Below are 17,646 nucleotides of genomic sequence, written 5' to 3' on the forward strand. Positions count from 1 at the left end.
CCGTCGCTTGCGACGAAGGGCTCGGCGAGTAAATTAACCCACAGACAGCCCACTGAATTCCTCCTGGTGGCAGATTCTAGACCATCGGTTTAGGTAGAAAAAAAAAGAGATTTGTTTGTAAAATGCTAATACCAATATTACGATTAAATTATAGGCCTAAAAATCATAAAGCCAGCTAGTTAACGTGTGTTCTGTATTTTAAATAGCGTCAATCAATTTCAAAAATCAATTTAGCTGATAAACGATGATTGAGTTTGTTTTCTCGGGAACACATAGATACGAGTAAAACGTTACATTATATAACTTTCGTCAAAACATAGACAGTGCGTAACTTGATATACTTGCAACAATGAGGAAGCTCATTTTAGTTCTAAACAGGCAGAAAATTAATTGTCATAGAATAAACTCTTTGAATAACTCACTCACAGAATACTCATTGCGTCAAAAGCACAGACGGACCGTCAAAATACAAAAATGAAAATACTTCAGACAAAATCCCACTAATTACCTACATACCGTAAACCTCTAAATAGCCCAGTGCAGACTAAATTTAAAAACTAAAACTAAATAAAAAAACATGCTTCGTCAAATCAGTCTGCAAGTTGTGAACAAAACACCGGTTCTAGTACCCAGAGCAGGCTATAAGAACTTTGTAATGTCTGAAGCGCTCGCTCAGATCGAGAAAGACTGCGAAAGGTTCTGTCCGGTACCAAGGTTCCCACCACAAAAAGTAAGCAATATGTTATATAACTTGAAACAGTTTTCTAAGTTTATATCAGATTTTGCTATGAAACATATCTCCTCGCAACCCTGTGGCCAATGTTGTGAAGTGTCTCTAATTCATGTCGCGAGTTTGATCCTCGATAAATATGTTTTTAATTTCTTTAACTTGAATGCGAGTGATTGTTTTTTTTATAGCTTAGATAGGTGGACGAGTTACTGGAGCCCATAGACATCTACAACGTAAATGCTGTCATCTTGAGATAATAGTTCGAAGGTCTCAGTATAGTTACAACGGCTGCTCCACCCTTCAAGCTGAAACGCATTACTGCTTCACGGCAGAAATAGGCAGGGTGGTGGTACCTACCCGCGCGGACTCACAAGAGGTCCTACCATCAGTAAAAAAGCTAGCGTGGATCATAAGTTCAACCACAAAACCTTACGCCTACATAGATATAAAATATGACAATACAAATTATGTTTAAAAAATTATTTTTTCTCCTCTGGGCGGAAAGTGGCAACTTTCGTCCCGCTGCGCTAAACAAAGTTGCCGCTTTCCGCCTTTGTCGGACAAAAAAATAGGATACATCCCTTGGAAAGTAAAAAAGTAAACCTCTGAGGCTTTTGTTATTTTGCTTCCCAAGGGGTGTAATATACTATTAATCTAAATTGTAATGCAATATTTTTTCCACGTAATTTCAATCAATACACTTAATTATTCAAAATGAGCTGGCGTCGGTGTCAGTTGACTCGCAAAACACGATTTTTTTTCATAGTTCGCTCTGTAACACTTTCTTTGAACACAAAACCGATCTCCTTCAAAACGTATTCTCCTTGTTTGCAATACAATTAAATACCTTGAAAATCTTACAGGTGGCAATAGTCGGTGCTGGTAGTGATATTGGTCGAATAGCAGCTTTGTTCCTAAAACAGCAGAAAGTCGTGAAAACTCTTGCCTTGTATGACGATGTACCCGAACGATACGTATTGGGAATAGCCAACGACTTAGCACATATTGATACTAGTACTGAGATCGAAGCGTTTCAAGGAAGAGTTTTCTTAAAACCTGCGCTATATGTATGGAACTTTTCGTATTCTGTACGCTTTTTAGGCGTAGGATATAATTTTTTTGAGGCCATTGAAAACTTTTCAACTTATAGTGCGTATTGAAAACTAGTAATACCTATGAAATGATTACGAGTTTGCTCTTGTGAGGATTATTGGGAAGATGAAGGAGGAGGCGGCGTGTGCGTTGGTTGTTTGTCCGTTGCGTGTTCTCCTCCGGAAACCTCATCAGAGTGGTCAATAAAACACTAGTATAATTACATGTTTATTCGCGTCAGCGACCGCGGTGGATCGCTGCACGTTGACCACTGACTGACTAACGTATGTTGCTCATTACTATAAATGCATAATAAGCTAAGCGGGGCGGGGTATCATTCCCCTACACTCTCGTAACTAGACGGCAAAAATAAAATAAAAACATACCTAATGTGAGTTGTAATTGAATGATTCAGATTTCCAGACATTAAAATGATCCTCCATTGCCTGAAGAATTTAATAATTTAATTGTTTAACAAAATTACATATATTTACGGCAAAATTGAAACACGAATCTAATATTAATCAGGGGTCAGAATATATTTATTATTAACTACACTTTTTTTTTAACTAATCTTACCAGAACTCTGACGTGGTGTTAATTTGTGGAGGATGCTACGTGCTCCCTCCGTGTTGTAGCGTCGAGGACCGAGAGCTCTTTTTTCAGAACATGGCTTATGTTCGCACAGTTACATTGGCTATTGCTCAATTCTGTCCTCAAGCTATTGTGGCGATACAAACTCCGCCCGTGGACTGTAACTTCGCACTGTGTATGCATGTTAGTAATAGTAATCATTTTAAATGATTTAGTTTAAAATTATATTTCTGATGCTAAATTCAGTAACATTTATTGTAAGAGCACTGCATAATTCCCTTTCGAGAAAATTCGAAAGTTTGATAAGGTTTCCTTGTTGTCACTAACCATGGGAACTAAAAATAAAATACAATGTGCATAAATAATCCAGACACTGTGTGTTCAGTGCAATAGAAATTGAAGTAGCTTCTGAATAAAATTTAACCGAAAGTAACTCTTTTGCGTTACATTAAAAGGGTAAACTTCACCGTCCACCTTGGCTTTAACAGTATTATATTTTTATATACTAACATTAACGGTTCTAGAAAGTACAAAATTGTATGGAATTTATGTAACGCAACATCACGTTGTCTATATTACGTCAATCACATACATGCAGTGCAGTTTATATGCGAACAGTTTATAATAAAAAAAATGGGTTTATTTTTGTCTTGTATGTCCTTTGTTTCTGTCTAATTCTAATTTTCTCGTAGACCTTGAAAATGGCGGGAGTTTACAATAAGAGACGCGTTCTCGGTGTGAACTCGGTAAATGCGATGCGAGCGAATCAGCTGTTTAGCGCGATGACGGGCACTGACCCCGCTGCGCGCACTACGCCGGTCGTCTGCGGCACCGGACGCTGTACTCGAGTTCCCGTGTTCTCCGCTGGTAAAGCTGGCAATGTTCCCAGGGTTAGGGGGTCTTTCATATATTTGAACAATTAACAGCTGTTTCAGATACGTGTACACTGCCTCATCTAGTGTGTACACTGCCTGATCAAATGATATTAGAAAGATAGCTGTTGTAAATAATATTAAAAGTATATTTAAAACAACAAAAAACGCTGAAATAGAAAAATGAAGTTAACAATTAATCTCTTCTTTTTTTATCCTGTTAATACCGATCAGGGTATTAGAGCGAAGTTATAAAATTATTGTATTGTCATCGGTTTGTGATGGGTCTGTAAATTTTCACATTAATTTTAAAATTCACCTCCGGTCATTCAAAAGAAAAAAATAATTACTGGTTGTAGGGAGGATTAGTAAATGCCACGGAATAAATTATAGTTAATGTTCTATTCTGTGATAAATACGACGACTCAATCGTTTATATTTACAAAATGAAATATTATGTAACAATTTCACTTAAACCATTAAATTAGACAGATATGTTTGTGTGTACTAAAATCACATTGTCTGTAATCAATATCTACACTAATCTATATTAATATATAAATCTATAGTGGTTTTTAGGGATGTTCCGTTATAACTACTTAACCATGCATCCGATTGACTTGAAACTTGGTATCCATGTAGAAAATACATGTACTTAATGGATAGGCTAATATTTATACGAGTGTTGAACTCCCTACGCCAGTTGAGGGGCGGTAATGATGAGAAACTTTGTGGGGGGGGGGGGGAGAAATAATAATTTTAATTTTAAATGCCCAGCGAAGCGGACGGGTACCGCTAGTCAATATAACTAGTCAGGTCATAAGTATTGTCACATAGTAAAAACTTTTCTTTTAGAATGCTGGCCACAAAAAAGTTTATTGAATTCGAATTTCGAATTGTTCATGAAAATAAAAATGTATACTTTTAGAATTTTACTCATTTTTAAATATGGAGTGGACGCTTAAAGAAGACCGTGTTGCAGTTATTGCGTTGCATCGTTGCGGTTACGCGCCAATTCAAATTTTTAACATACTGAAAAATTTGAATATAATCAAAAGATTCGTTTATCGTACCATCAAACGATACAATGAAGACTCTAGTGTAGATGACAGGTCAAGAAGTGGTCGCCCTCGGTCTGTTAAGACTCCAGCAGTGATAAAAGCTGTGAAGGCGCGAATTCAAAGAAATCCCAAAAGTAAGCAGAAACTGTTGGCCCTTCAGAAGGGGTTAAGCAGAACCACGGTGAAAAGGGTGTTAAATGAAGACTTAGAGCTTCGGGCATATCGAAGAAAAACAGGACATCGTTTGAATGCTCGTCTAATGGACCTGAGACTGAAGAGATGCCGCGCTTTGTTGAAGCGGTACGCGGGAAAAATATATCGGGAAATTCTTTTTTCGGATGAAAAAATTTTTACCGTAGAAGAGAGCTACAACAAATAAAATGATAAGGTGTACGCACACAGTAGTGGAGAAGCGAGCAACCGTATTCCGCGTGTCCAACGAGGTCATTTTCCATCCTCGCTCATGGTATGGTTGGGAGTTTCTTATTGGGGCTTAACAGAGGTACATTTTTGTGAGAAAGGTGTAAAAACGAATGCAGTTGTGTATCAAAATACAGTCCTGACGAACATTGTGGAACCTGTTTCTCATACCATGTTCAATAACAGGCACTGGGTATTCCAACAAGATTCGGCGCCAGCTCATAGAGCGAAGAGCACACAAGACTGGCTGGCGGCGCGTGAAATCGACTTCATCCGGCACGAAGACTGGCCCTCCTTCAGTCCAGATTTGAATCCGTTAGATTACAAGATATGGCAACACTTGGAGGAAAAGGCGTGCTCAAAGCCTCATCCCAATTTGGAGTCACTCAAGACATCCTTGATTAAGGCAGCCGCCGATATTCACATGGACCTCGTTCGTGCTGCGATAGACGACTGGCCGCGCAGACTGAAGGCCTGTATTCAAAATCACGGAGGTCATTTTGAATAAACTTTAGTGTCATAAGAATCTATGTTTTGTTAAGTTCATTTTGGTATATGAATGGTTACATAATGAATAAACTTGTTTCAATTATTTTACATTAAACATGTGACAGAATTTATGACCTGACTAGGTTTAATAATAATTTCACGTTACTAACTTACATTTATTTTACTTCTACTTCTCTGTGACCTAAATGAAAACATCCCAATATTTTTTACGGCTATTTTATAAGAAATTGTTATTTGCTTTAAAGGACATCGCATAATAATTTAATGTAACTGTACTATTTTGTTTATCAGTCGCAAGTGGAGTGTCTCACGCGTCTCATACGGGAAGCTGACGATATTATCTGCAAAGTAAAAAGCAACAACGGACAAGGACACCTTTCCATTGGGTTTTCTACTGCACGATTTGTCGTTAATATCATGAAAGGTTTGGTATACAGTCTTGTTAACTTTTTTTCGTTACTTTTTTTACCTACGTATAGGTATCCGAAAAATCTTTGTTTTGAAAAAAAGGAGGAGTTTCTCAATTTGACTGTATTTTTATGATTGTTACTTAATTATTTTCTTTAGGCGAATTGATTTTGATAATTATTTATTAGCTTAGAAGAAAAAAGTTCCTCTTATTCTCTTTCGAAAGCTTCATCATCATCATCAGCTATCATCCCATTTTTATCAAAGTCTGACCAGAAATTTTTAAGTTATTCTTATTAATTAATGTACATTCAATCGACTTGGACTATATTGATGATATTTGTTTTTTTTTAAGTCTTACTTTTTTTTATTAAATTTTTAATATTGTTATGTAGTAATTTTCTCAAATTACTTTAATGAAAGAATGTGTTTCAAATCCAGCATAAGTTATATTATGTTTTTCTACTGAGACTAAAGAATTATGTAGAATTAGTGCACTGCTCTGCAATTAGAATTATTCTAGATTTTTTGTTACCTACCTCTTTGTAGGCATAGGAGCTTTGTGGTAAGCAGCTACCGTAGCTCAATATCTCAAATATTAAGTCTATTATCTATGGCTCAATAGCTTTGGCACTCCGGGGGCACAGATAATCCTCTGTCTAATTAGAGTACCACCATATAACACTATTACTTCTAGCGAAGTGAGTACCACAGAGTATAAAAAGTTTTTCATGAATTATTGTTGTTAAGTTTAAAAACGCAACAGAAGTATTTCTTCGTGTGCAATTCTTTCACAAGCTTGTTGTCTGTTTTGTGCTAGGTCTTTTCGAAAAGCCGACATTTGTCGATAGTGCTTTAGTGGAACAACGTGATCCCGGGAAATGTTACAATATGGCTGTTTGCGCGACACCAGTCACAATAGGGAAAGGCGGCATTGTGGAATACGTGGTGCCGCAATTGAATGAAGCTGAAACTAAACTATTGGAAGACAGCAAGTATGACTTCACGCATATTCAAATTTTATGAGGTCAAAATCGAGGAAGTAAACATTTATTTGGATAAAGTCGTCGTGGCCTAAAGGATAAGACGTCCGGTGCATTCGTGTTGAAGCGATGCACCGGTGTTCGAATCCCGCAGGCGGGTACCAATTTTTCTAATGAAATACGTACTTAATATTTGTTCACGATTGACTTCCACGGTGAAGGAATAACATCGTGTAATAAAAAATCAAACCCGAAAAATTATAATTTGCGTAATTACTGGTGGTAGGACCTCTTGTGAGTCCACACGGGTAGGTACCACCGCCCCGCCTATTTCTGCCGTGAAGTAGTAATGCGTTTCGGTTTGAAGGGTGGGGCAGCCGTTGTAACTATACTGAGACCTTAGAACTTATATCTCAAGGTGTGTGGCACATTTACGTTGTAGATGTCTATGGGTTCCAGTAACCACTTAACACCAGGTGGGCTGTGAGCTCGTCCACACATCTAGGCAATAAAAAAAAAAATATATGACCAACGTACTTTGTCCATTGGGAGGGTTATGCCAGTAGTCACCACGCTTGGCAGGCGCGTTGGTGACCGCAGTACTATGTCCTTTCTTCAGGGCATGCTGCTGCCCATGTCCTGATACGTTTTTATTTAGAGTCATAGCTTATTATGGATGGTTATACCGCCATCGGTCGGTCGTCAGGGCCTCGTCCGTTAGCTAGCAGGGTGCACCACGGGCAGGAGGGTATTGAGTAGCCGTGATTCCATTGCCACCCCTTACAACCCTCACATACACAGACGTGTTCTGGACTGGAGACCACGTACCGGTAAGCGCAGCGTTGGGCGTCCCCTTGCCCGTTGGACCGGTGACTTGCGGCGATATGCTGGGAAAGATTAGATACGGAAGTCGGAGGATCGCATTATGGCGGACTGTGGGAAAGGCCTACATCCAGCAGTGGAGAGATACAGGCTGATGATGACCAACGTACTTTTGAGTCAGTATTTAAGACAGAGAATTCCACATGATAATCTGGAATGAAAATATGCTATATCATATTACCCGATTAACAGTCTGCCTAAGAGATAAAAAGGTCATAGATTAACCCTAATTTTTAATAGCATTGGAAAATTTAATAATTCTAATTCTTTCAATTTTTATTTTCACTAGTGTTCTCTAATAGAATTTGTCAAAGCGTGTTGTGTCTAAATGTCACGAGGATTTGTTAAATGCATGTGTTAAATAGGTGCGACCTAGAGGATATGCTGAACCTCGGCAGATGTTATGCTGTGGGTGACGAATACTGCATCCACCCATGCAAGTGTCCAGCACCTCCTTCTTGTAAGACCTGTGAGCGTTGTCAGAGTGGAAAAAAATCTAAAAATAAATGATTAGACGTGTATGAAACTTCTCAAGAACATCTTGGAACATACAGATTAGCTATCGTCAGTGAACTACTGTAATCTGTCAGCTAAAACTTTCTATGACTTTTACTATGCAATAAACAAATTGTAATCTATTTTGTTTTTTTATGTTTGATAGCCAGAAATAATCTGATTTTAATCAGTATCGCTAAACCCATATTTGTGAAGGTAACTTGGTACTGCAACTTGGTAACAAGGTATAATACTTTTGTGATATTAGTATAGATTTGAATTGTCTGAAAACCGGAAATAATGTTTCTGTTGGTTTTAAGTAGTTTTATTTTTGAATTAACACGTTGAATGCCACATGAAAAATCGAGTATTTTCATTCAAGTCACGGTCAAGGTATCGAGATTATAGCATTTCAAAATATCTTAAAAGTTAGACGGACAAAGTCGTTAATTTTTATTTCCCGTGCAAGTTATCGCATTTTATAAATTTTAGAAGGATTCTCTCAAGTTGAAGAAAATTACTGATTCCCTGATTTTGGCTTGATCCGAATGGTATATACAGTACGCTAGGCCCACCGGTGAGTCGCATGGCTTCCAACGTGTTAAAGTAAGATGCGAGATTGTATCGGACGCTAATGCTTACACGTGTAGTGTGTGTGTATGGCGCTGTAAAACGTGCAAAATACGCAAACACGTCAGTGCGACCACGCGAAGCGTAACCTGTGGCAACGAGTGAGCGTTCTTTGGTGACAATAAATTATTTCGTTTGTCTAAGGTGACCAACAATTTTTGGAACGAAGTTCCTTATCGCGCGTTGTGAAAGGGGGCTAGACGGAAAAAATTCTTACGAAAAGTTGTCACGACACTTTTTAGATCCGTCATTCTGACCAATCAACGTGTAGGCGCTTATCGCGTGACATTGCTCGTATCCGATTGGTCCGCGTAATGAGTACAGTTTCTCGAGATAGCGTTTCAACAATATTAATTTAGTTCATAGTATTGTTTTTTTCTTCTTCACAATGCCGTAATTTATTATTATAACTTAAAAAAAAATTACAATTCCTTCACTAATTAATCGAAAGGAACTTCGTTCCATCCGGGTGTCCCTTGACACCTCTGAAGTTTTTTGTTCAAAAAGATAGTACACTTGCAAGTATTTCATAGGTGAAAAAAAAGAAGAAAAAAGGATAAAAACTTATTTTCTTTTAAAAACACATTTTTCTTCGGAGTGGATTTTTTTGCTAAATGGGGATGTTCGTCTAATAATGTAGCCACAACCGAACAGCTTTCATTTTGCATATTAAATTTGACAGTTAAGATGGCAGACAAAGTTTTTACAGAAAGTTGCGACTTCTCACTGCACAATTAATCATTTCCTAGTGAAAGTACCCTTTCAACACCCTTTCAATTAGTGCCTGGACAACATAACGAAATTTCTATTAAAAATTTTAAATTTTCATGTGGATATGTTCTACTATAAAATGCCGAAAGATTTCGAAAGAAGACATCTTACAAATGAGTACTTTCACAGTACAGGACTTGAAAAGAGTACGGTTTGTGAAAAAATTGTACAAAACTCAGTAAATGAGTATCGTTGGTCACCTTACATTTGTCACGTGCGGTCAATGCTGTTTTATTTGGCTTCGCAAAGGTGTGAATGAATTTAGGCTATTTTATGAAATGTTGACTGATTTTTAGTCTAGTCGAATTTCAGATTAATAAAGAAAAATCTACGCTAAATTACAAAATTAACATTATTTCAATTTCGAGAACTCTAGGATAAATAGGGGCCATTTTTGTTAAATTTTCTACTGATCAGTGAAATTCGGCCAGATTCTTTTCAGTCATTTTGGTGGCTAACCCTGATAGTGGTAAAAAAAAAAAGAATATATACAGGTCTCTAAACCAACCAAAGTAGGAGCTATAATAGATTTATGGTCTTCATTTCTAAATCACAAGCAGACACAACTTCAAATAAACAGATATATGTTCTTAAAAAAAATTGTATGTTTCAGCCCTACGTGCGTATGTCCGAAATATATTAATAAATACACTTCTGTCTTTGAGAGAGGTACTCTTGTAATAGCTTCAAATCGATCCATAAATAGGAAGCCGTTTTGTTGAAAAGATCTGTTTACATACTTACAAATAAACTTAACAGAAATGTACTGAACCAAAAAAAAACGTACGAAAACGCAGCCCTTAAAGCGATTCTTCTTTTTAATTTCAAGTTGGTGTATAAGATTAGTTAGTTCCTTTTTCACGTGAAAATTACACGTGGCTTTTGAATCACGTTCGTCGTCTCGTGTTTGATGGAATTAAATGTTTTTAAATCTATTTTAAATTATGTTCTTCGCTGGAAAACCAATCAGATCTGTAATTTAAGGAAAACGTCGAATAACTTCGATGATGAAGGAATTAAAGGAAGGAAGGAAAGGATCATGTAATCATCGAAATCAAATTTGCACAGCTTATAGCATTGTGTAATTACGGGTATTATTTTGGGCGTCATTTTGAATTCTCTAATAAAGCGTGAATTTAAAAAAAATAACAAATTTTCAGTATCATTATCATTATCATCATCACATGATTTAGATTATCTAAAAGTATTGTCGTATTTTGTATCTACTTTGTGGTTGAACTTGCGGTCTACGCGATCGATTTCAAGGTACTCTTTGTTAAAATAATATTGAGCTAATAATGTTAAGCTAAATCTTTTTATTTATTTATTATTATTGCTTAGATGAGTGGACGAGCTCACAGCCCACCTGTTGTTAAGTGGTTACTGGAGCCCATAGACATCTACAACGTAAATGCGCCACGGAATAGATAAATAAGGTTATTTATCTATTCCGTGAAATGCGCCACCCATCTTGAGATATAAGTTCTAAGGTCTCAATTATAATTACAACGGCTGCCCCACCCTTCAAACCGAAATGCATTACTGCTTCACGGCAGAAAATAGATAGGGTGGTGGTACCTACCCGCGCGGACTCACAAGAGGTCCTACCACCAGTAATTACGCAAATTATAACTTTGCGGGTTTCATTTTTATTACACGATGTTATTCCTTCACCGTGGAAATCAATCGTGAACATTTGTTGAGTACGTATTTCATTAGAAAAATTGGTACCCGCCTGCGGGATTCGAACACCGGTGCATCGCTCAACACGAATGCACCGGACGTCTTATCCGTTAGGCCACGACGACTTCAAATCACTGGAAGTGTCATTAGAATATTTTTTTAGGATGGTTGTCTAACGTTGATTACTAGGCTATAAAATCTTTAAAAACAAAAGTTGATAATGCGTTTATCGATTAACAATTATTGTATTGTTAATGAAAAAAAAACACATATTTAATTTTTAAGTGAATTTTAGTCACAATGAATACTAATGAATTTATTAATGTTATGTCACTAGAACACAACAATACAAACGTGCTCATGAAACATTGTACCTATATGTACCTATTATAAATAGAATTATCTTAAATACCCAAGAAATCAAACAATAAACCGATTAAATCAGGAAGCTTACAAATTCGAGCACTTTAGAAAGGTCTAGAAGAACATGATACATTTACAAATTCCCAGGAGATAAACCTTGAGTAGATATTGAACTTGGCGCATGACCTTGCTGAAAGGTCGGAGGGTGGTTTCACCCTCCGGGGGTGATTATCTGTTCACGTTTGAAGGCACAAGGGACGCAAATTACAAGCTTACATATTCTTCCGTCCGCTTTTTGTATTTTAGTTGTCGAAAAGCAGACTAGCTCTTTAGCTAGTATTTAGTGTTTAGATCACTTTAGATATGACAACCGGACGTGTAAGGCTGAGTCTCAAATAATAGTTATCTATGCGTTCGAGATGTGGTGTTGGCGAAGAACGCTCCGCATACCGTGGACCGCCAAGAGAACAAACAGATCTGTCCTCGAGCAACTTCGCATAGAAACGAGACTGTCGACGATTTGCTACCAGAAGGTTCTTGGTTACTTTGGTCACATTGCTCGGCGGCCACCAGACAACCTTGAAAAGTTGACTGTGGTGGGCAAGGTAGAAGGGAAAAGACCCACCGGCCGGCCACCAAACCGTTGGTCAGATCAGATAACTGTGCTCACTGAACTCTCTGTTGTACGATCAGGGACACGACCTTCAGCAATGAAGTATTCGACTAAGAAGAAGAAGAAGAAGAATCGTTTGTATTGGAACGCCAAATTATTTTTGATCCATGCGGATACCAAACGCTCCCTCTTATGCTTTTAGCAGTCAATTATCCACTGAAACACACGAGTCCCAATGTCAGGACCATTCGTTTCACCATGAAAGTTGACGTATGAAGGTTTTTGCAGCTGGTAATATTTACTCGCCTCGAAGTTGAAGGCCTACATATTTTGGGATGTAGATAAGATATTTTCATCCTCAAACCCATGTTTACCGTCAAGAAGGTCCAGCCCATAAGAGTTATGCAGCATTATGTAGCTTAGTACGATGTACTATTATTACACTATTATCACTACATAGTATAAAACAAAGTCGCTTTCGCTGTCCCTATATCCCTATGTATGCTTAAATCTTTAAAACTACACAACGGATTTTGATGTTTTTTTTTTTAATAGATAGAGTGATTGAACAGGGAGGTGTATATGTATAATAACATCCATTAAATAGTGGAGAAATCAATAATAAATTACAGTTTCCGAAGCGAAGCGAGGGCGGGTCGCTAGTTTATAATATTCACGAAAGAATTAATAAATTCGTCGAGTCGTCGTGCTCAAATCCCGCAGGCAGGTACTAATCTTCCTATTGAAATACGTAGGAACTCGATAGCCTCCAATAATTATGATCGATAAGAACACGGCCGATACGTACCTAACTAATAATATTAGGTATCTACATATAAATTTCATCTGTTTACCGTAATTAATGTCAATTATTGTATTTTCATAATAATTGTCATAAGTTCTACCTATTGGTTGTGGAACAGTGTGTTAACAGTGATGGAAACTGAGTCTTGTCAGTGACTATATTGGAAGTTTAATTTAAATTATTTACTGGTAGTAGGACCTCTTGTGAGTCCGCACAGGTAGGTACCACCGCCCTGCCTATTTCTGCCGTGAAGCAGTAATGCGTTTCGGTTTGAAGGGTGGGGCAGCCGTTGTAACTATAGTGAGACCTTAGAACTCATATCTCAAGGTGGGTGGCGCATTTACGTTGTAGATGGCTATGGGCTCCGGTAACCACTTAGCACCAGGTGGGCGGTAAGCTCGTTCAAATGTCTACGCAATTAAAAACAAAAGTTGAGTTTGTTTTCTATACATATAACATTGATCTGAGTAACACCGTTTTAAGTGATTGCATCCAATAATCATGACAATCATGGTTGCAATTTATCAAGACGTTCTGAATGATGGTGAATCTGAATAAGAGAAATTATAACTAAAACATCAATTGTACACACAACGCTGGAGTCCATTTTAATTAAAAAATATATATGTATATGCAAATAAAGCAGCCGGTGATTGTCTAGCGGTTTTGAAAATCTCACCTGAATCATCTATTCGTGAAGATAATCGATGCCATCCAAATGCCAATCCTCAAAACATTATTAATTATTTTTGCCCGCGAGGAAAAGTTTAATATCATTTTTAATCAACAAATTAGAACGGTAATTAGAACAATATTTTTTAAGCCCGATTAAGGCGTAAAAGCAGTTTAAATTATATTTTCCAATTTACATTTGCATCTCATTTTGCAAACCTCTCTAAGCCATTTAGTCGTAGTGACTGTAAAAAATTGAAAATATCTATTTTAATTATTATTTTTCAGTAAAGGGATGAAAATAGAAACAGTATTGTCAATATTTTATTTAATACGATTTGCAATGAAGCCGTAAAAAATTACTGCAAGTGAAACAGCTGCGCCGGAGAAAATCTACTATGTGTCGTAAAACTGTACACTTATTATTTACTTGTTTGCTGGCCGATCGGTACCGAACTTCATATCAACCTCTAGGTTCACCTCTAGGAATCACCTTCTATGTTACATATTCCTAAAAATTTCACCGTAATTGTCCCACATGTTTCGGAATCTATAGGGAACATACTTAAACACCTTGACTTTTATATGTGAATGATTTTTTTTTGGGATTGAATGATTACTGGTAGCCCAAAGGCCTCTCCAGTTTCATCAGGGCAGGTGGGCTAGCAAAGGCTCAGCCAGGAGGGGTGGGATTTGCTAACAGCTGCCCGAGCGCATCCGAAGGAGACCTAAAAACTCAAAAGCAGCTGCTTCGCGAATGAATCTACTACCGGGTCGGAATCGCGACCCGCTGAGAAGATCCGGCGAGAAACTCAGCGAGCTGATGCATGGGTTTAAGTTGCATGTCGAAGTCTTTGACGAGTTCTATGAGTACGGTTACCGCGTTCCCTAAGCCTGCTCCTAGAGTTAGAGCTGAAGGCGTCTAATGCAAAGGTTATTGGATCTGATGGATCCGTAAGGACGTGTGATCTATTGTACTATTTGTATGGAAGAGATCATCTACATGGTTGCCGCTCCACTTAACATGAGTTCGAAGTTTCAGTGTAAGAAAAAACACTATGTTATTCTTCGGAAGACAGAAACAAGAAAATCACTCGCGGGACTCATGCGGGTTGACAACAGCATCAATTGGAAAAGAAAGCTGTAATCATAACGATGTGTGTTACATCTGTGACCTAATGTGTGTGACGCAGGTATGATAAATACCCTTGGTCTGTTTATAGTTTCTGAGTAATTTTCTTTTATGGTGCCTGTGCGATGACCACTTATACGGGAGATATCTTTTTTCTACGTTTTTTTTTAAAATATTATATTATTATTATTATTATTTTTTATTGCTTAGATGGATGGACGAGCTCACAGCCCACCTGGTGTTAAGTGGTTACTGGAGCCCATAGACATCTACAACGTAAATGCGCCACCCACCTCGAGATATAAGTTCTAAGGTCTCAGTATAGTTACAACGGCTACCCCACCCTTCGAACCGAAACGCATTACTGCTTCACGGCGGAAATAGGCGGGGTGGTGGTACCTACCCGTGCGGACTCACAAGAGATCCTACCACCAGTGATTACGCAAATTACAATTTTGCGGGTTTGGTTTTTATTACACGATGTTATTCCTTCACCGTGGAAGTCAATCGTGAACATTTGTTGAGTACGTATTTCATTAGAAAAATTGGTACCCGCCTGCGGGATTCGAACACCGGTGCATCGCTACATACGAATGCACCGGACGTCTTATCCTTTAGGCCACGACGACAATCTTACTTTCGTTCACAACTCTAACAGTGGGTTCTGCTAAAAAACGTTGTGACTCTGTGTGTTTTGCTGTCACATTGGCCCTGAGCACTTTTGATCATACTGCTCGTACTTTGGACGGGTTCCTCTCTTATTTAATTTATTTATTCAACTTTATGCACAAAGGGTACAGCGGACTTAATGCTTAAGGAATTCTGTGCCTGTCAACCGACAAACACAAATTTACTAGATGAAATTAAAAATAATTACTTGATGATATTATAATTAACATTAAACAACAAATTAAAACGCGGACGGTTAGCGTGGTATGGACATGTGATGTGTAGAGGGAAGATGCATGTGACTAGGAGATGTATGGAAATGGTAGTGCAAGGTAAAGAGGGAAGAGGTCGAAGAAGACATGGATGGAGTGTGTGAATGACGATATGAGAGAGAGAGGAGTGAGTGTTGAGATGACGGCTGATAGAAGAGAATGGAAGAGAAAAATTAGCTGTGCCGACCCCATCTAGTGGGATAAGGTGGAGAAAAAGAAGAATACTAGATGACATAGTACCTGGCGTTTACTGCATTATGTCATAAATAGTATCTTGAGCTAAACCAGGTTATAATAAATATAATAAATATGCTTTTCAGGCAGTTTCATTCAAATCCTTGTTGCGGGATTTAATAAAAATATTCAGACATTCAAACCGTCACACCCATAATATATAGATGAACAATTTGTAGGTAGGTATATATCCATATGTTGTCTTGCAGTACCTTATTGGTAATGATTGTGGAAGTGCTATTGTTTTTTTTTTTTTTTTATTGCCTTTGTAGGCAGTATTGTCTTATGTAGGGCACATTTTATCATTTGCATCACGCCAACGATTCAGTAACTCGCGAATCCCAGCGGTTTTACTTGCCTATACAATATTAATCTATTGAGAGTACTCGATCTGAGAACAAGGGATAAATTACAATCGATAAATCAATAGGCTATAACAATAAATGTTAATTAGTAATACAACCAATACTGTTATTGTTTATTGTATTTATTTAGAAAGTATTTTTTGTGAAAAACTAAAATTAGTTAAAGTTCATGTTACGTTGTACGAATGCTACGTTATACTCGTATAAGACTATGTCAATAATTAAAGATGTCTTTTCTAAATACTATTCAGAGACTACACTAAAATAAAAACTTACAATTCAATGAAGTGGTTTTTAAATCGAAAATGAAATAATTCGAAGAAAAAAGCTATCACAACTAATAAACTTTTGTAAGGCTAACAATTAGGTACTGCATGCAACAATGGAGTAATGATTTTTTTTTTTTTTTATTGCTTAGTTTGGTGGACGAGCTCACAGCCCACCTGGTGTTAAGTGGTTACTGGAGCCCATAGACATCTACAACGTAAATGCGCCACCCACCTCGAGATATAAGTTCTAAGATCTCAGTATAGTTACAACGGCTACCCCACCCTTCGAACCGAAACGCATTACTGCTTCACGGCGGAAATAGGTGTGGTGGTGGTACCTACCCGTGCGGACTCCCAAGAGGTCCTACCACCAGTGATTACGCAAATTATAATTTTGCGGGTTTGATTTTTATTACACGATGTTATTCCTTCACCGTGGAAGTCAATCGTGAACATTTGTTGAGTACGTATTTCATTAGAAAAATTGGTACCCGCCTGCGGGATTCGAACACCGGTGCATCGCTACATACGAATGCACCAGACGTCTTATCCTTAAGGCCACTACGACTTCAAAATGAAATCCCGAAAACGAAGAACGTAACGATAGAATAATTACTAAGCTTAAATTTCATTGTTTTTTTATGTCACGTTATGTAACACTTGTCTGCAGTATATTACGGATCCCGAAAATACTAAAATAACAAATACATTTAGAATATATTGTGAGTAAATTAATATTAATTTCTCTTTACACAGACCAGAGAGTCGCACAAGCAATTCTTCATCCCGGGGAAACGCAACGTGCTATTTTTTTAGGCTTAAACTTTAAACGCGGGTGAAACTGAAAACGCGGATGAAATCGCGGGCCACTTACAGTGACTAGTTAGTGGTTTTGCTTCGGGAACGAAATGCACTTCTTGAATCTGTTTGTGTTTTGTTTGTTAAATAGCTTATATTTATGTAGTCGACACGTTTTTAGATCGATCTAGATTTTAGAGCATTAAAAAAAGTCTTGTTTGAAACACGCTTATACGTCGGGTCGGATCGGCGTATAGACGCACGGCGAGGGGTTAAGGTCAGACACGTGGCTCCTCACCCCAGCCCCACCCCACACCACCGAC

General features: G+C 37.7%; 1 protein-coding gene across 1 annotated transcript; it reads left to right on the forward strand.

The window, feature by feature from the left end:
• The first annotated feature begins 270 nt into the window (after positions 1-270).
• Positions 271-9,302, forward strand: LOC114250553 (uncharacterized). The gene is made up of 7 exons (XM_089732054.1): positions 271-730; positions 1,594-1,797; positions 2,405-2,599; positions 3,109-3,306; positions 5,571-5,703; positions 6,508-6,682; positions 7,918-9,302. Exons 1-7 carry the CDS (start codon positions 578-580, stop codon positions 8,060-8,062), a joined length of 1,203 nt encoding a protein of 400 aa, XP_089588180.1. The 5' UTR covers positions 271-577; the 3' UTR covers positions 8,063-9,302.
• The last annotated feature ends 8,344 nt before the right edge of the window (positions 9,303-17,646 follow it).

This window comes from Bombyx mandarina, chromosome 12, assembly GCF_030267445.1.
Source record: "Bombyx mandarina strain Sakado chromosome 12, ASM3026744v2".
Taxonomy (NCBI): Eukaryota; Metazoa; Arthropoda; class Insecta; order Lepidoptera; family Bombycidae; genus Bombyx; species Bombyx mandarina.

Excerpts from the sequence above, each read along its gene's own strand:
- LOC114250553 (XM_089732054.1), top strand. The coding sequence starts at position 578 with ATGCTTCGTCAAATCAGTCTGCAAGTTGTGAACAAAACACCGGTTCTA. Across the intron at positions 5,704-6,507 it reads TGTCGTTAATATCATGAAAG|GTCTTTTCGAAAAGCCGACA; the intron begins GTTTGGTATACA and ends GTTTTGTGCTAG. Across the intron at positions 6,683-7,917 it reads AAACTATTGGAAGACAGCAA|GTGCGACCTAGAGGATATGC; the intron begins GTATGACTTCAC and ends TGTGTTAAATAG.